The following is a 22,413-nucleotide window of genomic DNA, read 5'->3' on the forward strand; positions in this document are numbered from 1 at the left end:
GATTATCTTGATTTCATGTATGATTGTTTTATCAAACCTGAATTACAAAACACTCAATTTGGGAGCGTGCTCAATTGAGTACCTCAACACGGTTACTGCTCCCTCCCCATTGTCAAGCCAATCCACTGCGCTTGAAAAGTCATTAACGATCGATAGCCTGGATGACACTCCAAAAGACACATTACTGACAGGGATTCAGAGCAATCAAAAATCCGCCCAAGAATATCTGAGTTATGTATTTTCAAAGTTTTGATTTTCAATTTTGCATGTGAACAGCTCCTCCATATGTCATGTGTTATAAATTCCACAAAATTTTCTCAGACAATTGAAATTTACTTGAAAAAGGTTTTACCTGCACGCACTTTGTATTTTTCATCAGATACTATTACATATCATACCTGCTTCAGTGAGCATTGTGATTTTATATTATCACGAACCATTACAAAATTGGTAATTTATATTCTCAGATATATTATAGGGCAGCTGCTTGAATATGTGTGACAAGATAAAATCTAAAAATATTATATCTAATTTTGTGGATTTTTGTCAAACTTGAGTAATATATTTTTCTGCTTTGATAAAACTAGGTGAACTTCTTTAAATCAATTCATATTGTGACCATGGTAATTTGTTTTTTGCTCAATATTTACATCCAATCGCATCATTCTAGTGCCAGTGTAAATACACAATGGGTGATCCCATCGGGTTGGGGCAACAAATAATGTCCAAGTAACTTTGGTATATTCTGTTTCATTTCATAATGAAGATCAATTTAGAAATGGCTAAGACCAATGCATCATAAAGGCGGATGTCTCCTGTACTAATTGTCTTCCTCTGTAATAATAATCCATGTTTGAATTTGAAATCTTTTAAGGATTTGCTGTAATTCAAATTAATGTTTTTACCACCATTACACGGACATCACCTGACATTGGCAATAGACTCTCGGGACCAAAAACACAATATCTTCTGCTTGATTAGTGAATCTTAATAGCAAGACACTGTTTTGTTGGGATTTTTGCTGAAGAAATTAGAGGCAGATATTTGCATAGTATTAATGAGACATGGTTTTTAGAAGTTACAACTTTATGCATGACTGAAACATGTTCTTCAGTGCATAATGGAGGTCAGCTTATCATTTAGCAAAAGAAAGGGTCACCAGTCATGTCTTAAGTCATTTGTAACTTACGAACAGTTTTGGGGTGTTTCACAAAAAGTACAGTATGACTTCAGTCACAGTTGCGTGCTGGATAAAAGGCATGACCACATTGGTCAAATCACGCTTAGAGGATGTGCGTTATGGTGTGTTAATAAGATTGCATGATACATATCATGAGCGCGTCTGCACTGGCATGACTTTAAGTCATACTTAACTCTTTGTGAAACACCTATCCCCCCCCCCCCCCCCGATGTCATAAAAGTTGCCCAACCTGGGGCCTGTTGCAGAAAGAGTTGCGTTTGATTGCAACTCTTTCTGCAATGGGCCCCTGATGGAATGACACATTCATTAACAGAGAAACAAACAGGAAACAAAACAAAACCCACTAAGATCCCAAAGATTCTTCGTTCTTTTAATAATCATTCAGATTTTTATATCATCATAATTCTGCCAATTTTGTACGTCAAACATGAAGGAAAGGATACTTCATTGAACAAATCAGCAAAATGCTGCCTTCATAACACTGCTGGGCCAGTACATGTGAAACATTTCAATTAACTATTAACACACCATAGAAATTCAATCAAATTTGAGGACTATGGGATTCACGTGTATCATATGGTGCTAGTTATTGACCTTTGCAGGTTAAGAGTAAAACAAATATCAGCTACTCAATCCGGCCCAAATTCACAAAGGAAGTTTAACAACAATGTACACCTGGGCCCATTGCATAGGAGAAACTACAATCAAATCTGGTGGGTGTTTCATAAAGCTGTTCATAAGTTATGAGCGAATTTACAGAGTGGTAACCCTTTCTTTTGGTAAATGCTACACACCAGATTTTCATAGGTGTTGACTCGGTTTCTAAGAAACCGTCACCAGTCGTTTGAAGTCGCTTGTAAGTTATGAACAGCTTTATGAAACACCCACCTGCCTTACAACCATCTGTGTATAAAGACTGCACATTCTGTTTCCCTTGAACAGTGTTCCGGGGGGGGGGGGGGGGCAGTCAAATGTATTGCTGTACACATGCGTGACCATATTATTTCCAAACACCCCCTGAACGAGTTTTTCTCTGTGCAAAATAAACCCCATAACAAGTTTTTTGTGGGCTCCATTTTATTTTTAGCCCCTAAACAAGCTGTCGCCAGAATATGACCCCCCCCCCTAAAAAAAGCTTTGGAAAAGCCTAAATACGTTTGACCCCGCGATTGACCATTGACCAGTCTTTCAAAACCACCCTTTTTTTTTAAATCAGTGTTTTTGATACCCTTAATGAGTGCATGCGCAGCCCACATCTAAAACTGTAAAAAACACCACTTTAAACATGTTTTTTGGGGGTCAACCATGTGTACAGCAATATATTTGACTCCCCCAGGAAAAGTGTTCCCCCATTGGAACATGCATTTCAGGAACCTATCCACAAAGACCACCTGCTGATGAATATGGCATATCTTATCTCATTTGGGTGATCTTAACAGGTTTCACTGTATTATGTAACCTCCATGGTAACCATCCAATCAAATCAAGAACAACCAATCAAAATCAGGGATTCTATGAAAGTCAGACATATGGTAACTTTAATGCAATGCAACCGGGGCCCTGTGCTTTTTTGTGCACAAGGAATCTACTACAATTTGTTAATTCATGCAATTGTGCATTTGGCAGTATTCACGTACACCTACACAGGTAAAAGCATATCAACCGTTTACAGGCATTGTTTAACATTGATTTAGCTTTAAAAAGTCGCTGGAAGGTCAAAATATTATTCTTTTCTGTGCATGTAATTGCATGGTAACATGAAGCCCTGAATACACTTGGACCTGAAAATCATTGGTGCTTCAAAAAAGTACATATAACACCTTTACAATTTCATTCCATATACAATTATCATCCCAGGCAGAGACATTAAATGATTTTTCAGTTACACTGATATCTTGAAAGTGTTTGCATGTATCAATATTTTTTCTTTCTTTCAACATATTTTTTTCAATCCATACGAACAAAAGTTCAGGATTATCTCTAGAATGTTAAACAATGTCTTTAAAGGTAGCATGTCATCATGAAACATGGAGACAAGACTAAATGGCTTTGTAACATCCAAGCCACTACCGAGGTAATTTTCACCTGACCGGTTAAGCGTTAGGACTAAGCCCACTTTTCATCTAGTCCTGTAGGCAGGTTTCACAGTAAAAACTACCTCTAAACCTCCTTTGTGAATTTGGCCATCATGTTTTATGTGAAGAAAGGATTTAGCAGCAGCAAACATCAGTTGCCAATTAGAATCAGAAGTGATTCATCATTGTTCGAGAAAAAAAATTGCAAATGTTGTGACCACCAAGCTCAGAACATTCAAAATTACTTGAGGTTTTTAATTTACATAGTGTAGTTGAAAAAGCAGATAAGTTAAGTTCTTCAAATTGATTGACTAAAAGTTATTTTCTCTGCAGGACAGTTCACAAAAAGCTTGATACAAGAGTATATAACATAACTGGCAACATTATTTTGCCTTGGAAGAGTTCTCTACAAGAATCAGGAGACTGTTTTCACAAAATATGAGTCTGCCACCAATACCACTTTCCTAAATAAAGCTTTATCTAAGTTGGTCCTCATCCCCATTTTTTTTGGAGATAAAAGGTTTCAACAGCCAGTGACGATGATACTTTATTCAATGGGCAGAATTTGAGGTACAGATTCAATGACAGACGAGGTCGGATATCAGAGCTTCACTCAAGAATGAGACTGTGCGCAACATACCAGATTTGATGAAAGTCTTAGCAGTCCCAAAGGAAAATGGTCTTAAAGAAATTACAGAATACTGCATTGGGTAGTCACAACATATTACTTATTGCAGTAGGAGGGGAAGAGTTGCCTTTTCAAGGCCCCGTAACAGAAAGCTCAGTGTTTCATCATGGGACTGACTGTTATGATGTGGAGCGTTGTGGCCCAGTGGATTAGTCTTCTGACTTTGAAACAGAGGGTCGTGGGTTCGGATCCCAGCCATGGCGTACTTTCCTTCAGCAGGAAATTCATCCACACTGTGCTGGACTCAACCCAGGTGAGGTGAATGGGTACCCGGTAGGAAGAAATTCCTTGAATGCTTTGAGCGCCTAGGCAGCCCAGCTAAAGCCGGGGTAATAATAGTAGCAGGGCCCGCTGGGAGAACAGTTTTCAGAACTGAAGTGGCTTCCCTGGGTAAATATACCTATATTATTATCATTATTATGATCACTCACAATAACTCACAGCATCAATCATAAAATAAGCCCCATAATCAATCCCTAAGCTTTATGTTACAGGGCTCAAAAGTTGATTTAAAAAAAAAAACAATTTTTGAATCCCAAGTATTGGCACGATTTTGGCACATAGGAGAGAACCATGCATCGAGGATTATTGTAGATTTTATTAAAGCCGGGTGGTCACATTAACGTGTCGGAAATTCAGTAACATTTCAACATTCTACAAGCACATTAGTACTTCTTCCAACTCTGAAATCTGCATGGGTCAATCACAAGGTATATTTTTTTACATAATACTTAAAAAAAATATTCAAGACAGCCAATGACTTGGAATGAAACAAACAAAATACTTTTTTCAAGTACATCTATACACAAGAGGGTTGTCACTTTTTTGACAGTGTTGCTTCAATGCAACTTTAATGATGATTCACAAAAGTGAACAATTCGAAGCCCCTTTTACAATTCTACCCACAATACACCTTGCATATGGTATCTTTCATACACCCGTCGTATTACTTACTCAGGGAAATATTGAGAAATCATCATAGATATTGTTCCATTTTGAACAAATATCTAACATGACTTGTAGGCTTTACATAGATCATGTCCGTCATACACTGCAATTATTTGTTAAAAAATCATCTTTGGATTGCTACACTGGATTTATTTCAGAATATTTTCAAATGAATTGCATCTGCCTAAGATTTTAGCTCTTCAAGAGAAGTTTTCATGAATCAAATTCATGAATTTTGACTTTATCAACAATGATATGCATTGCATACAGGAAAATATGTTATTTCTGACGATAAATAACAAGGTCAATTTCGGTAGGTTCATTTACAATGACGTCAGTAAGTAAAAAATGACAAAGGATCTGAGCAGCAGGACTCTGCGTGGTTTGGGTGAAGAATGTGATCCTTCACTCCACGGGAAACAATTGAGATATTAACTAAATCACTTACACTTTAATAATCATACAACTTTTCCAGTTCAACTTTGCCAAATATTACGCATGAATTCTCAAATAAGGTGCTGTAGAAGAGACCCAAAACTTTAAACTATAAGGGCCAGGGATTAACTGCCAAAATATTAAATGTTTTTTAGCAAGATGTCTATCTACATATGGCACTCATCCATCTATTAAGCCCAGCGCACATCAAGTGAAGCAATTGCACGAAGATCCGATTGCAACAAAATCCCCAGTGTGCGCGTACCTGCAACGCTTTGCAACTGCAATCCGCCTTGTTGCAGAAAAATCACAGACCTAATCTCAGACATCTGACATGTCAAATCTTCCTGCGATTCTTCTGAGATCTTGATCATTTCAGCCAATCAGATTTGTCCTACATGAAGACGTCATGACCAATTCCTGCACTATCGGCCAAAATCAAGGTCATTTTGGCCTTGCCATGCAGAGTCTAACCCAGTCGCGTGATTACGTTGTTGTGCTGTTTTCTCTACACGACTTAACTGGACATTTAAGACAAAGAATGAGAAAGGGGCATGTTGTAACCCTGAAATCTGGGACAAAATGGCAACTCAGAGATGGCAAAAAACCATGCATCAAATCGGCCCTGTATCAGTGCATAGGCGCCATGTAGATGCAGCGCGTTGCAGAGCTCTTGCAATGTGCAGGCTGGCCTGCAATACGATTGCACCAAGACACGATTGGCAAATTATTCGAACCGTATGTTAGTGCAATTGCATCGCATTGTGTGCGCTGGGCTTTATTCAAGGCATCCCCCCCTTGGACATTATCGCTAGTTGCAATGGATATCGTTATCAATCACCAGTTGTGATAGATCACGTCTGAATGCTCCTTTATCACAAGGGGTGATTGATCACCACTCGCTACCACAAACATAACACTAAGCAAGAACATCTGAATGTATGATTAATTTTTCCATTTGATTTTATATTGTGTTCAATGCAATCAATTGGTGAAATCTGTTCTGCGATCAATGGCCGAGTCTTGTATTATGAAACCCAGGGGCCTGTAACACAAAGCTTAGCAATGATCGTAGAACATTTTTCTACGATTGATTGCATTGACTACAATGTACAATCAACCCTTATGTTATGGGACCCAGATCTTTTCCAGTACCATTGCTAGACAATCCATAAGGGACTCTCAAATGTTCCTCCATCCATGGACCCTACCTTATTTGAACAGGAAACGTAGATGACATATGCATTTTGGAGAGTAATGTAAGCTGAAATACGTGACATAACAGAACGGAAATAGGACAAGAATTTTCAGAGATGCCAACCTTCCCCCAGTAATGTACAAACATATTTTAAAGCAATCCTTTGATTTCTTTGAGACAACCTAAGTTAATATCTTTAAAAATATCTATTAAAATATGCATTTGTTCTCTTAATTAATCTTAAAGATGTACATACAAAAGTGTGCAAAAGAAATAAATGATCATTATCATTAGGATTATTATCATTAATTCTATTTAGTATTATAATTACTGCTATCATTATCATAAATAAATCATTATCATTCATATTATCACTATCATTTTCATTAAGCATAACTTCAGTTACTTCTTGTAATTCATAGACAAATGGCATAAAAAATGAATTATCCAAATATGCAAATGACTTTCCCCACCAACAATTTCATTAGTGAATTGGGTATTTTTGCTCCAAAGGCCCAAGGCCTATTTCATAAAGAGTTACGATTATGGTCAATACCAAGGAAAATTTGATATTTATTGGCTGCTGAGTCATGACCATGATATTTTTTATTTTTCATAATGACAAATTAAATATTGTTGTAAGTCCATTATGAAACATGCCGGCTGTTTCATAAAGCTGTTTGTAAGTTACAAACGACTTTACAAATGACTGGTGACCCCGTCTTAGCAACTAATTCAGCACAATAGAAATCTGGTGTATATCATTTACCACAATAAAAGTCATTAGTCATTTGCAAAATCCCTCTCAACATTTGAACAGCTTTATGAAACACCCACCTGGGCCCTGTTGCATGAAAGAAAAACTCAGGATTTTTTTTTGCCAGAGTTTTCTAAGGCAAAATTGTTATGCAATGGGTCCCTGGTCTCTGAGGTGTTATGGAGAGATCCAAGATGGCCATCAACTTTGGGTATCGAGAACTCACTCTGCAACAACTTGAAGAGTAATCCTGTGAAGAAATGACTAACCGGCAATTCTTGAATAGGTTACAAAATGGCAAGAAACAAAATAATAGGACTACTTCCCCCCCCCCCCCCAATTAATAAATGATAAAAATCAATCAACAAATAAAACACAAATCCAAGAAATAAAACTAGCAAATAATGAAAAAAATAATAAGAGTGCCCCAGGAGGAAGATCCCTCCCTTGGTCCCAGTTGCACTAGTACATCCATCTCAGTACTGGGTGTGTCTCTTTATTCCAGTGGTGCCATAATGTTCTAGGGCCCGGTCACACAAAGGTTTGCAACTGATTGCAAATCCATCAGTAACATTTCTGATAAGGTACATTGTTTTGAACAGTGATCTTGATTGGCCATTGGTCCCTGCATTGGTAACCTACTGATTGATGACAAACCTTTGTGTAACAGGGCCATCAGACAAAAGATCAAAGGGGAGAGAACTATTGAAAATATCAAAATAAACGATGTGTTTGAATTTAAATTCAAAACGAACATCTCCAAGCATTTCTGGAATTGAATTGGTTTTGAAATACCTAGAATACAACCATACCTTATACATAACTTGAAGAGTGCATTGTGCATAGAATATCAAAATTAAACCTGACATATTCTCCTCACCCTGAGACATACCAAGGAATAGAGACATTTATGATCTTCAAATAAAAAAAAAGACAAAACTTTTTAATAAAAAAATGGGGATATCATCTTTAATGATGAAAATTAAATTCTTTTTTAAATTGCCATTTTCTCAGCCAAATAATGATGATACTATTCTTTCCTTTGTTTTCATAACACTTTCTACAAAATATATAATGAATCTGTGTCACAATGGAAAAATAATTGTTCATTTGAACATGAATTGCGGAATGGATCTAGTGGTGCTGCATAATGCACAATGATTATGGATTGATACATCTATGGACACGTTTTTTTTTTTTTACCTATTTGTGACAAAAAGTTATTTGAAGCCTATTTGACCAATTCTTCTATTTTTATTCTCCGATTTGTATTTTTCAAAATGATAATATACTTAATATTTCCTAATACTGCATTTTATCCTCTTTTTTTAAGTTTAAGTCTGAAATAAATGGATATCAATAAAAAATATGTTTTCAAGTTGGAAATTTTACAGCAAGAAGAATGATTTCAATGGTTCCATTCCTTTGGCGAAATATTTTTAATGATTTATTTTTTCCCTGTAAACATCATTTAGCAAAGGATCAAGGACACCGATGCAACAAAAATAGGCATAATATATATCAGGACTTTTCACTCTTCTCATGTATAAAGATTTTAGGGCTATCTATCTAACGCTATTCAAACACAACACAAAATGTGTTCACTTTGTCACAAATGTTAAGCACTTACCCTTGAAAAAAAAAGGTAAATGCAAACTAAAGGTGAAACAAATCTTATTTTACCATGCAATTTTACATTCATCATTAGCAATGACAAAAATGCAGAATTACAAAATAAATATCTGTCAGCTTACATTTCAATACATTTCAATGTGTGGAGCGTAGTGGCCCAGTGGATTAGTCTTCTGACTTTGAAACAGAGGGTCGTAGGTTCGAATCCCAGCCATGGCGTAATTTCCTTCAGCAAGAAATTTATCCACATTGTGCTGGACTCGACCCAGGTGAGGTGAATGGGTGCCCAGTAGGAAGAAATTCCTTGAATGCTTGAGCGCCTAGTTAGCCCAGCTAAAGCCGGGGTAATAATATCCAAGTCCTTTGGAAGCGCATAGAGACGTAATTCATAATGTATTATGCGCTATACAAGAACTGACTACTATTATTATTATTACAGGATCATGGGTTGGCATCTCTGAAAACATGACTTTATTTTTTTCTTGACAAGGATAGAAAAAGAAGATACTGTAAGTGCACCAAAGATATCACAAGTTACAATTACTTTCATTAAACATAAAAAACATGAGGCTGAACAGGGAACATAGATTTTTATGATACACTGTCTGAAGTTTGTGAAGTTAAGCTTGATTTACTAGTGCGATTGTTGACTCAGACAGAAATCTCTTCGGGATTAGAGTTTGTAGCGGAAGGGATCTCTTCGCACTGTTCTAAATCAGTCCTTTCATCTGGACTGTTACTGTATGAAACTGAATTGATGGATTTGTTTATCACATTGTCTGTTGTCCTTACAAATTCCCCTTCGGACACACAATTTTGTTCTTCTTGAGGACTAGACAAGTTACTATCTATTCCGTCCCCCGGGTTAGACAGCCCGTTATTATTATCAATAGTCGTTTCGTCAGACTGCTTATCGGTGATGTCCGACTGTTTATCAGTGACATCGGATTGTTTATCAGAAATATCAGATTGTTTGTCGGTAATTTCGGATTGTTTGTCGGATACATCGTCGAGACTGCTGCTGACCTCTCCCTCAATAGCAGCCCCGAAAGTACTATGATCTCTACCCAAGGTGTTTGATTCTTTATCATCGTCATAATCACAATTCTCACTCTCCCCCAACCTCCCATAATCGGATTGTTTCCCGTTATTTTGGGGTATGAAAAGAAGGGGTTCAGAATGGCTGTCATCGCCATTCGTACTGAATTCAGGGGTCAGGGTTCCTGACCCGCCACCCGTCCTTGAACTGACAGCATCAATCTCAGGAGCATCCTCGCTCTGTAAGCTTCCCTGAGAAGATTCCTCCACTGGAGTCCTGACTTGCGCTTCTTCCTCCTTCACAAGGTCTCTGAAGTCTGTACTTTCCACCTGCTCCTGTTCTGAAGGGCTATCTCCGATCAACAACTGACCATTGGAGTCTGGAGCTTCAGGGGAATCCCCTCCATGGAATTTAGGGATATCCCCGCCTTCCGCCGCAGGGTTGGGTGGTTCGCGCGTCTCCTGGGACGGCGCCTCTGTCCTGAACTCTGCATCACCCATGACCGGTTCCTCAGCTGCACTACGGCGGTCCTCCTCAACCGGGCTAGCAGGAGACTCGACGAAGTGGGATGGGTTGCACCAAGGCTCCACAGACAAACTCTTATTTTCCACCGGACCTTGATCATGCGGGGACATCACCTCCATTGGTGTCTCTTCATCTATGTATTCTGTAGTTCTCACATCAGGTATCTGCTTATCAAATGACTCCTCTTCCTTCTCCTCCATCATCATCACCTCCTCCACCTCCTTCTTTTCTTCTTCTTCATGGTCTACAAGCTCTTTACAAGGTTCTACATGCTTACCCTCTGTGCTTTCTTGCATATTTGTTGGACTAACCGGCTGCATGTTTTGCTCCTCATTGTCTTCAAGCTGAGGTTCATGTTTCATGTCGGCTACCGAGTCAGGGGTCAGGAGTATCCCGGCAGACTCTGCAGCATAAGTCAATCTGGCAATTTCCAGCTTTTTCTCTTTGAGTTCTTGCTGAAGTGCTACGATGGTACTCTGCATGCCCTCCCCTTCGTCGTTCAGTTGGATCACCATCTCGTACATCTCTGTAGAAAGGACACAAAACAAAGCAAATGTGTGCTGGTAAAAGAGGTTTCAACAAGTCGAGTTCCAGTAAAAATGTGGCAGATAATGTTTTAAAGTGATTGGGAAAAGGCTACTATGGGCTTGACAATCTGTGTACACAATTTGGCTTAGGAAGTACTATTGATTCAGTCTAACAAAAAGAACATTATAAAGGATAATAATAATAATAAAGACATTTATAATGCGCAAAAACATCTCTTCAACAGTGCACAGTCGCAATATGATCAAGATAGGTAGAGTGGATATGCCATAATCTCTCTTTGTCTCAGGTCTAATCACTATTAAGTTTGCATATGATCAGTCAAACATTTCACATATTATGCAGTCCACTGTCTCAGTGTGAAAATCTTTATGTCCCTATTATCATTTTGTTGACACTCCATTTGCTCCTGCAACAATTCCTCCGGGCTTTATTTTGTCTAAGATGCAAGGTTAGGGTTAGGGTAAAAATTGGGTTTTAAGGCCCCCATTCCACAGAAAGGAGACCTTTGAAAGACCAGAAATTGGCAAGGTCTAACAGCAGTCTCCAAGATCACCGAAATTGTTCATCTCTGTAGAACGGCTCAGAAAGATTCCTCAAAGAACTCTGAAAGACTGATTGATACTTCTTGTCTTACTGGACTTAGACTAGTCCTATAGATTTCTTTCAATGGTCTTTCAAAGATCTTTTATGCAAAAATTGATCTCTCATAATTCTTTCCTTGGACTTTTCCTGGTCTTTCAGTGATCTTTCAATGATCTCTAATGACTCCTTCAGCAATCTCCACAACAATCTTGAGAGACTGTCGAAAGATCATGGAAAGACTAAAAACTTTGAAAGTTCATTGAAAGACAACTGAAAGAATGCTAAAAGACAACCACACGACCACTTTCCTGAAAGACCTTTGAAAGACTGTTTTGAACCGTTTCAAAAGGTTTTGGGACTCACGAGGACCACAAAGACCACTGAAAGATCCATCAGGAATCGTGAAAGACCTGTGATCTTTGAAAGTTCATTGAAAGACCTTTGTAAGATCAAGCAAGTTTCATGGTCTTACAGCAGTCTTGCTCTCTGTGGAAAGGGGTTTAAGTTAGATTAAGGTTGGGTTATGGCTATTTGCCGGGACCCCCGCTTTTGCAGGGAACCCTCCTTTGCTAGAAGGGTATTCAAGGCCTGTTACATCCAGGATTGGAGTTAGTCATTTGATTAGTGTCAGGAATTTATAGCCGAGCAGAGTAAATGTGATGGAATCATCCTTCCTACCATCCTGGCTGTTCTTGAGTTCTTCATTGATTTCTTTCTGCAGTGCTAGTTCTGCTTCCACTTGGGCTACCTTTCCCTGAGATACTTGTTTACCAAGCTCTTGGTTTTCCTGGATCAGTGTACGACAACGAGCCATCAAACGCTTCCCAGTTTGACTGAAATGTAAAGAGAATAAACAAGGATAAATAATAATAACATTATGCTTTTATATACATTGGAACAAAGTCTCTATATAAAAGAACATTACAGAAAGATCATCATCCCAGTCACTGGATCCTGACATTTCTGCACACAGCATATGCACTTTTTCCACTCCCCTTTAAATAAATAAGAAATGATGGTGACGAGAAATAAATAATTTGCCAGCTACATGTATGCAGTGAGCTCCATCCACTTCACCCATTTTACCCCAAAAATAAAAATATGCTATCTCTACATATACAGTATAACTTTTACATACATGATTTCAGACATAAAGGTATCAATGATGATGATAAATTGTGTTTTCATATTCTAGATGTAAATTGTATACAATCTCAATATTAAACCTGTAATAATGGGTTACCTTTATTCTTATAAAGAACAAAAGTTTGACATCAAAATATTGTTTCGTACATTTCAGTATTTTTGATACCATATTCCGGTTAAGCATGATCCAAACATCCACAACTTACGGTGACATGAATGGTGGCCCAAGGAATGATTGAATGAATACCCAATGGGCTCCACTAAAATCAGTGTACATTGGCCTGGTTCATAACTGTTCAGAAACATATCAATTTGCACTAATTTGCATGGGGCTAATGATGCATTCATACAGCAATCTCGGGCCCCTATGGACCCATTCCAACCAAACTTGGGTCTTGGATATTTTTATCATGCTCCACAGAGAAATGGTATAAAAAAGCTAGTTGTGACACCATCGCCTATATGCAAGTATATATATTACACAGGACTTGCCCCTCTCAGCCTAATATCTAAATAGTTTACCTGTCAGGAGTGAATTTCCATGCAGCCATATCCTCATGAGCTTGCTGAAGGTTGGTGGTCTTATCCTCCAGTTCTTTCTTCAGACGTTGAATCAAGAGATTCAGAGCAGGATCCACTGTGGCAGCTCGAAGCTGTGCTGTGCTCGCGTTTTGATTCTTATCTGCAAGCTGATTCTATTTCATGAAAGATAAAATAACATAAATAGTGTTTATAGTAATATCTTTGATAATTGCTCTGTTAATGATGGCTCCTATGGCAATTCTCTGCTCTTTGCTATGAAATTCTGTGACGAGTAATGAATAAAAAATATTTGTCCATCTAAGGAATAATCTTCCATGGAATCAATAAATTCTATAGTGCAACTGAATGAAAAGGTGTCACTGAAAATTTCTTTACAATAGATTGTTTTCTCTCTTTTAATTAAAATCAACTTCTTGGGTTAGACCTATAATGATGAATGACCTGAACATGTTCTTTGGTGAAAAGACAGATTTTCAATAATTCCAATTCACAACCAATTGAAGTTCAATTATGAACTTAGTAGATCCAAATTCTGATTGCTAAGTATTCGAATGAAAAGTTTATCTTGTTAAATATTGAATAGGGTTAAAGGAACATAAGTTCCTCTTAAAAATATTAGGGAAAATTACAGCATAAGGGCAAGAACTAGTCTTTCGTAAACTCAAGCGTTTCGTTACATACAGCTTCCTGGTGAGTTTCATAAAGCTGTTCGTAAGTTAAGAGCAACTTTAAGAACGACTGGTGATCCTTTCTTATGGTAAATGGTATTTCATTGGCTATGGTTTAGCGCGTAAGAAAGGATCACCAGTCGTTCTTAACTTACGAACAGCTTTATGAAACGGCCCCCTGGAACCGTTCCCCAGACCAACTGTCAACTGACCATCTACATTTCATGCTAGTACCTACAGCCTTGATTGATGATATATCTGACCTTTCATAAATGATATTTTTAAGTGCATTTTCAGAGTGCACTTCAAACCCCATTAAAGGTCAAGTCTACCCCAACTGATATTTGATTTAAACAAGTAGACTGAAATCCAACAAGGATAAAACTCCCAATTTCATCAGAATCTAATGCAAAATAAGAAATTTAATACATTTTTCAGAGTTTTTACTTTGTTCACGAGACAGTTAAATGCCAATCTTAGTCAGTATGCATATATGGGAGAGCCAATTATAGGGACAGTGATTTTCCGTTTCAAAAAATTGCCTTTTCCGTTTCAGAAAATCTCAAATTCCGTTTCAGCATGTCAGAAAACGGAAATTCCGTTTCCCCATAGACTTTGTACACACGGAAAACTGACAATTCCCTTTACACATTGAATAGCAAAATCACAACACGCACATTCGCACTGGTCAAAATTAGTATCTGCTACTGTACCAACAACACAATAAAATCCGTTCTAATCGGATCTATGCGGGTGCATAAAATATTTTTAAACACCCATTTTGCATGTATATATCCTCACCTTTCATATTATTAGCATTATTTCACGGTGAAATGATATTTCATCGATACTTTGGGGGGTTTTTGGACATCGTTATCATCAGTCAACGGCTTTTGCCAATCCGCCATCTTGGATTTTAAGACCACGATATCGTGCTGTTACATCTTCAAACGTAGAGGGCAGCAACACACGACCGTGTACATGTAGTTGAACGATATGTGTGCATGTGAAGCCCAACCCGGCCCGCCGGGTACGGGTACGGTGCGGGGTACAATCGAGTGTGCTGATGTCAAGTGCAGTCACGATGTGTGAATTGTCATGATAGTAGCGAAGTGAGATCGTGTTTTCTGGGTTTTTTTGGCCATTTAATATTCTCATTTTGTTGTGATTTTGGAGTAATTTCTGTTGCTATTCTGAGGGAAAATACGTTTTCCGTGATTTTCCGTTTGAAATGCCACTTTCCGTTTCAAAAGGCCCTTTCCGTGAATTCCGTCCGTTTTCCGCGATCGCGGAAAATCACTGTCCCTACAATTATGTCATACACACAATAAGAATCCTTTTGGATAACAATTACAATTTTGTGTAATTTTCATAAGATTGTGATCTTGTCCCACATGTACATATTGATGTTAGTGGTCTAACAACAATTACAATTTTCAGAAATAGATCTGTCAGAAACAAAAAAGTTGGAAATATTTTTTTTCTTGGTAATATTATTATTTAAATAATAATAAAGTTTTCTTCACTGTAAACTCTGTAGATTAAGTTGGTTTCATCACTTTGCTACCAGTACTGGGGGTGGTTGATCGTTTTAATACCAGTATACACTTTATTACAAGCAAATTTAATTTTTTTAAAGGGTTTGCCATAGATTCAGAGTTATGATTAAATTGAACAATAGGTCTAGTGGTTACAGACCTCATCTTTCATTCAGAGGAATGTGGGTTCAATCCCAGCCAAGGCATGTTTTCCTTCAGCAAGCAATTTACCCACATTGTGCTGCACTCAACCCATGTGAAGTGAATGGGTAACCGGCAGGATATATTCCTTGAATGCACTGACCGCTGGAAGGCATCTGGGGTAATAATAATAGCGCAACTCCAAATAGATTATTTCTGGATATATAGCACTATATAAATGCCTATTATTATCATGTTGCAGGGCACTGAATACTTACAGCTAGTTCGTGTAGTTCCTGTTCCTTGGTGGTCAATCTCATGACAAGAAGCTGTTCACGACGAGCGGCCTTGAGATGACGAAGCTTTTCCTCTCCATCACCTACAAAATTACAGAAAAGATATTTTTTTTATATCAGATATTCCTAGGAAAATAAATATTTAAAAAATGAATCGCATTCCAGGGGCCCGTTGCAAAAAAAATTGCAATTACACGCAACTGACGCAAGAGTAAAACTCGATGCAACCTGATTTAAATCCAATCAGAAATGCTCATTTAGAACTTTTGATTCTTTAAAATGCAATAAAGGCAAATTTATCTACAGTGCCCCCCCCCCCCATCTCATGGCTTATCTGTAAAAGAAACTTTACATTTCATGGAAAAGTTACAGCCTTTGGAACAAAAACAAATAGAAAGAAATCTACTGTGTCTCCCAAAAAGGTAATTGCACTGTACACAGGAAAAATATGAAATCACACATAAATCTACGTAGCATAAATGTGTGGCTCAAATTTTTCAAACATTTTTTTCTGTATAGTTTGCTTTGAACCTTTTAACAAAATAATGCAAAAGGCTATAATACTATTTTGATAGTATGGCTGAGTTATAAGGCCATTCAAATGAATGTTAAAAAGTTTAACCATAATAATACCAGGGGATTCAACATTTTTCGCGATAAATCTGCTACACAAAATTTGTTGACCGTGTCGCTCTCTGTTTACTTTCAAGTCTCGTGCAACTTTTGTGCATGTGCTACACACAGTGTCCTTCCTGCCAACGTCATCCTTCTCTCACGCACTGTTTGGCAAACCACCATATAAATTTTGTATGTAATCACTCCACGACACATTTAGAGCTATAGAAGCATACATGTACATGTATGCGTGTAAATTCCATCCAGTGCTTTCTCTTGTTGGGTTGTAAGTGTATGATCCATACAGCAGCACAGACTCAAGTGTTGAAACAAGAAGTCGCTCTTTTACAGCATCTTTAAATTTGAATTTCCTGACTTTCCTCATGCTATACAAGGGATACCATGCAAGGGCACATCTAATCCTGATGTCCCGGTCTGTCGATGTTATCCAGAAATCCAGATATTTGAGGTCATTCTTCACCGAAAGTACTGCACCATCTATGGTTGTAATAGTGGGGTCATGAATATTACAGGCCATTACCTTATGTCTTCTTGGCAATGAGCAGTAGACCAATCTCCTTGCACTCCCTTTCCACTGCCAGTGGCAGTTCCCTTGCCTGGAGGAACCTGACAGCTTTGACCAGGCACCAACTATTATGAGTACATGTACATGTAAATAAATCCATGACATGTTCTTACCATTGTTACTAGTACTGGCAGCGCTCATCTGTAGTCTTGCCTCCAGCTCTGCTATATATTCATCCTGTTTTTTGATGTGTTCCTGCAGATCAGGTTTACAAAGACTATCCACCTCATCCTCACACAGCCTTGCCTGAAAACAATATCATACATGAACATCAATACTAAATTTACTACCTCCCAACACATAATCAACAATAATATGGCCAAGACTAATTTCCCACTCTTTTTATTCATTCATAAAAAAATAAACAAAAAAAATCTTAGGCTTTAAACTAAGCTAATGTACATGTAAGTCTTTTCATTCAAATTTGATCAATTACACAATCCGTTATGATCTGATTATCAAAGAAATTGTAAGTAAGAGCCTTTGATATGAAAGTCTTCCAAATTTTAAAATATTACATGTAATGATCAAAGTTCTGAATAGTGGTATGAACACTATAAATCAAGATTCCAGTCTATTTTGAGCCTCTGTAGGAATTAAACCAAATTCTATTCTAAATAGGAATGATGTCATCAGCGGTCTGAAGGCAAAGCCGATTAGGACTTTACTCCAAACAAAAGATTTGCAGCAAAGCAGGATTCTGATTTCAGCATTCCTATCATTACGTCAAGTTTGCCAAACTTGAAATACAATAAATTTTACTTCTTGAAACTATGACATTTAAAATTCATTTTGCTAAAAAAAAATATATTGTCATGGTCAGATCATGTAGTGATGGTGGGTTTTAAACATCACATGAGAATACCCATAAGATGTATCTCAAGTTTGCAGATTTCTTTTTAGATCAGATCATACTGTACACAAAGTTTTAAAAAAATCACAATAATGAACCACATTTCCTACAACATGTGACAACAGTGACATGTTCATTTTTTTCAGCTTCAATGGCTGATTCAAAAGCAAATTGAAATAATGACAGGAGTTGAATACATGCATGTATTCAAATTTGTGTGAAGATGAATTAAAATTAATTCCATATACATGTACATGTAGAATGTTTGAAGAATGAAATCAGCTCAGACCACTCAATACAACATAAAATATATTATTGACAAAAAATACAAACATATCTTGTCAGAATAAAATGATTTATGTTGATTCTTACCCTTTTTCTGGGACTTTCTTCTGTCATGTTGCTGTCTCTGAAAGATAAACATAGAAAAAGATATCTACATGTAAATCATCTACAATTAATAGCAACTGCTCAATAATTAAGAAGAATGAAATTGATCAAAGTCAGAGAAAAGGATTCTAGCTGACGAGACCAAATAATTTTCAGTGAAGCATTACTCAAATCTTTAAAAACCTGGGGCCGATTGCACGAAAGGGTCTTTCCAAGGACCGTCTTTCGTGTTATGATGCGCTGTATGCGGGATATTCTGAAATTTATAACAAATAAAATTCATTGGCTAGCTTTTAATCAATTTTTATATAATTGCATGAGATATTGTGTTTACTTTTATGGACATATAAAATGTTTGCAGACCTTTATCTAAAATGTGTTTCACATGGCACATCATAATAAATGAGCAACACGAAAGACGGTGCTTGCAAAGACCCTTCAGTGCAATCGGCCCTTAATAAAAAATAAAAAAAAGAACATTTCGATCAGAGTGAATGAACCATAAAAAAAATGATTAACCATTTCAATAATTAACAGCTAAAATGAAAGCCCCACTTTCTAGAATCATCATTGTACACGAACATATTACATGTACAGTGGTATATTTCTTTACAAAATGCGCAATAGTGAATATAGTGAAACATGGATTGTTTTTAGGAAGTAGCTTTGGATTCTGACCTCGATTGCGAAGCAAACCAGCCTGAAAGGGCGAGGGAAGCAAGCAGCCACAGTAGACCTAGTCTGCTATGCAGACTCGTTGAATTAGCTATGGTACACACACAGCAGATGTGGGTCTACATTTGTAGACTACCTGTACCCCTGCAAGACATACATCATGTAGACGGGGATTGAGAGTGCTAAACATAAATTCAGTAACCTCAATTCCGGCCCCAGTTCACCGTCTATTTTTCATGACTTGCCGTCTTCCAATTATCGTTATGAAACCTGGTATGTTTACATTGACTAGATTCTAGCGCACTTGATTGGTGTCAGCACTAAACAGCTGAATCCCGGGGGGGGGCCACTTCCATTCACGAGTGGATACCATGCGCGACCATGGGGTCTCGAAAAGCACCCTAAACACGTAATTTCCATATTCTGAAAATGCACCCCTTAACAAGTATTGGCGCGTGAAACCCTACCCTTAACAAGTATTGGAAACAAAACGATACTCTTGGCAAATATTCCCTGAAATGAACCCCTAAACAAGTACAGGAATGTTTTATTGTTATGGGTCCTTCGGTCGTCGGCTTTACCTTATTTGATTTAGTACGACCCCACTTTCTACACCTCGCGCAAATCGGACTCTAAACACGAAGTGTTGGGGCAAAATGGACATCCTTTATAAAACATTTTAATTTTGTTTTATCATTCCCGCAAATTCGACCCTAAACACATAATTTTCCTAGCGAAATAGACACCCTTTTTTCATTATTTTGTGTTTTTGACACCCTTATCACGTTACGTACGTAACGTGCCCTATCGTGAAAAGGACATCCTTTTTACGTGTTTTTTTGGTCGCGCATGGTATCCACTCGTCAATGTAAGTGGCCCCCCCGGGAGCTGACTGCACTTTCCTAGATTTCTTGTGTGGAGAAATCTTTGAAAACAGAGACGATTCCTGTAAACTGGGACATTCCCATTTTCCTGAAGCTGACCAGCACCTCTAAGTCTCTACTGAGTGTAGATCCAGATCTAGATCTAAAGTTGGGTCTAAACTAAGTGAGTTAGCATAGGCCCTACACTGCAGCAACAATGACATGACACTTGAGTTGATAGAGTGCAAACCGCGGCAGAGTTTAAAATACTAACAGTTACTTTGATCTAGTAGAAAAAAAGTCGACTGAATTTTTTCATTTTTCACTTCAGAATCAGACTTCAACATCAAGTCTTCAGTTTGAAAATCAGTAGGCCTAGCCAGGCCTACATGCATGTCCAACCAACCAAAGTCAGACTTACAACTTTAATTTTTTTAAAGCTGGCCAGTGAAACAATCAAAACTTTACTTGAAAATATGAGACCAGCACATGAGCATGAGAATTATTGGACCCATGGGCCTCTGGTAAAATATGCCTTGCAGGGTTGAAAATAGACTGAGCGATGAGCGATTCCGCCCTCTTGTGCTTTGGAATCGATCTCGTAACTGCCCAAGTACCGACTCCCAACATGAAAATCGATCCTGTCTGAGCCCGTCCAGTCTCCCATATACGGCAGCAAAGCCAGTGCAGCTGCAGTTTTTGCTTTCATGCATCGTCAGTGTTCTGACGCGTAACTGAGTGGATTTTTTTAGAATCACGGGCGCGGCGCTACATAAAAATGCCTATTGAGTTTTAAAGTATCTCTCGATATCCCGGAGGATTCCTCTGAAAACAAATTCTGTTCAAATTTGATAAACTTCATCCTATTCAATTTGATGGACAAAATTGTATACCCAGTTGTGTGTCCGGACAGGTTGTGTGTCCAGACGATCAATTTTAGAAAGTCATTTGGAAAAAATTACAAGCGAAGTTTCATCAATTTTTAGTACAAAATGTTAGGAAATATTATAAAGAACACAATAGAAGATGATTACAAGTATTGAATTCATATTTTTACTTTAGTGTAATCCAAAGACAAAAAAGAAGGCTCCAAAAAGATAAACTGTCCGGAAACCCGACCACCCCCCCCCCCCATCCTATATACTACATGTAAGTCAACGTCCAGGTAACGAGATAAAATTTTAAAACAATAAACATTAGTCCTAACGTTCCATGACGTTAGTCGTTACATGTAGGCCTACATCACTACAAATACATACATGTAAACATGGCAAATGAACAATAAATTAAATAATAAAATGAAGAAAAAATAAATTGCAATTATCTAGGCCTAGATCTAAATAAACATTGTTTAACATAAATGAATTTGTAAACCTCATCATCCGTTAAAGTACAGTCCACCACAGGTTGGTGTATCATCGTACTTGTAAACATAAACAAGAACGAAGAAGCAGGACAAACTCACTCAGTCTCAGTCACTGCGATGCAAAACCAAATGTGAATGTCAACATGCACTGCCACTGTCAAAATAAATCTTGATTCATGAAAACAATGGCTCTGCCTCTGGAGTCTGGTAAAATGAAAAATGGCTCTCTTTTTTTTCAAAATGGCTTCCTAAAAGTAAAAATAAAAAGTAATTTCGACACTGATGCCTTGATGGATGCCTATGCCTGGCTGTGACTGTGAGTGTGAGAAACATCAGCTCAATCGCGTCAATCAAATAGGGCCTAACGTTATAACGTAGATGATTGGAGCTGGCCTGTTTTTTTTTTTTTTTTTTATAACGCCTTTTTTAACGGGCCTGAGCCCTGAATCTAATGAAAACTGCCCATTAATTGATGAAATTTATAGAGTAGGAATTGACTTTGTCTTTAACTTACATTAAGCCCTCCCAGATGTGCCTCTTCTGATTGTGTTAGTCCAAGAGTTACAAATTTAGGAAACCATAAAATATCGAATTTCCCTGTCTGCATGCATCACGATATTCACCATGTGCACTCATAGAAATGGTCCGTGTACTATCTCTATGGGATTTTTTTTCCATACACCTATAGCGCATGTATGTATGCTGCATGTAGCTCGCCCGTAGCTCGCGCTGATACTACAGTCAAACTGCCGTGCCTCCATATTGCCGAGAGTTGCGTTTACAAATTCACGTGTATGTTGTGAACTGAAGGAGGGGGGGGGGGCGGTGGGGGGGGGGCTTAAAATATAATTTCATTTCATTCTCTTACTTCATCTTATATTATTTTATTTGATTTTTAATATTTTATTTCATTTCATAATTAATTTCATTGTATTTTCTATCTAATTTCATTCTATTGTATTTTTTAAAGGAGAATGAAACTCTTGGAGCAAGTTAGCTTTTGTGAAAGCAGAAAAATCAAAGAATAAGATCAACAAAACTTTGAGTAAAATAGGACTAGCAATAAAAGAGTTATGAGCATTTGAATGTCGAGATCACTAATGC

At 37.6% G+C, this 22,413-nt stretch overlaps 1 protein-coding gene across 2 annotated transcripts; it reads right to left on the reverse strand.

Moving 5' to 3' along the window:
• Positions 1-1,545: 1,545 nt before the first annotated feature.
• On the reverse strand, positions 1,546-22,115 carry LOC129259043 (nucleoprotein TPR-like). Of its 2 annotated transcripts, XR_010293359.1 has the most exons (8): positions 21,824-22,111; positions 18,388-18,424; positions 17,276-17,408; positions 15,944-16,044; positions 13,298-13,470; positions 12,308-12,462; positions 9,255-11,024; positions 1,546-5,535 (listed from the first exon to the last, which is right to left on the reverse strand). XR_010293359.1 is itself a non-coding variant. In XM_064098357.1 (7 exons), exons 2-7 carry the CDS (start codon positions 18,412-18,414, stop codon positions 9,586-9,588), a joined length of 2,028 nt encoding a protein of 675 aa, XP_063954427.1. In that variant the 5' UTR covers positions 18,415-18,424; positions 21,824-22,115; the 3' UTR covers positions 4,480-9,585. The 2 variants fall into 2 exon arrangements, 1 of the variants encoding a protein (XP_063954427.1); XM_064098357.1 differs by having other exon boundaries at positions 4,480-11,024; positions 21,824-22,115.
• Between the last annotated feature and the right edge of the window lie 298 nt (positions 22,116-22,413).

Source organism: Lytechinus pictus, chromosome 4 (assembly GCF_037042905.1).
Source record: "Lytechinus pictus isolate F3 Inbred chromosome 4, Lp3.0, whole genome shotgun sequence".
Lineage (NCBI taxonomy): Eukaryota > Metazoa > Echinodermata > Echinoidea > Temnopleuroida > Toxopneustidae > Lytechinus > Lytechinus pictus.

Excerpts from the sequence above, each read along its gene's own strand:
- LOC129259043 (XM_064098357.1), bottom strand. The coding sequence starts at position 18,414 with ATGACAGAAGAAAGTCCCAGAAAAAGG. Across the intron at positions 17,409-18,387 it reads AAGAAAGTCCCAGAAAAAGG|GCAAGGCTGTGTGAGGATGA; the intron begins GTAAGAATCAAC and ends TATTGTTTTCAG. Across the intron at positions 16,045-17,275 it reads TGCCAGTACTAGTAACAATG|GTGATGGAGAGGAAAAGCTT; the intron begins GTAAGAACATGT and ends GTAATTTTGTAG.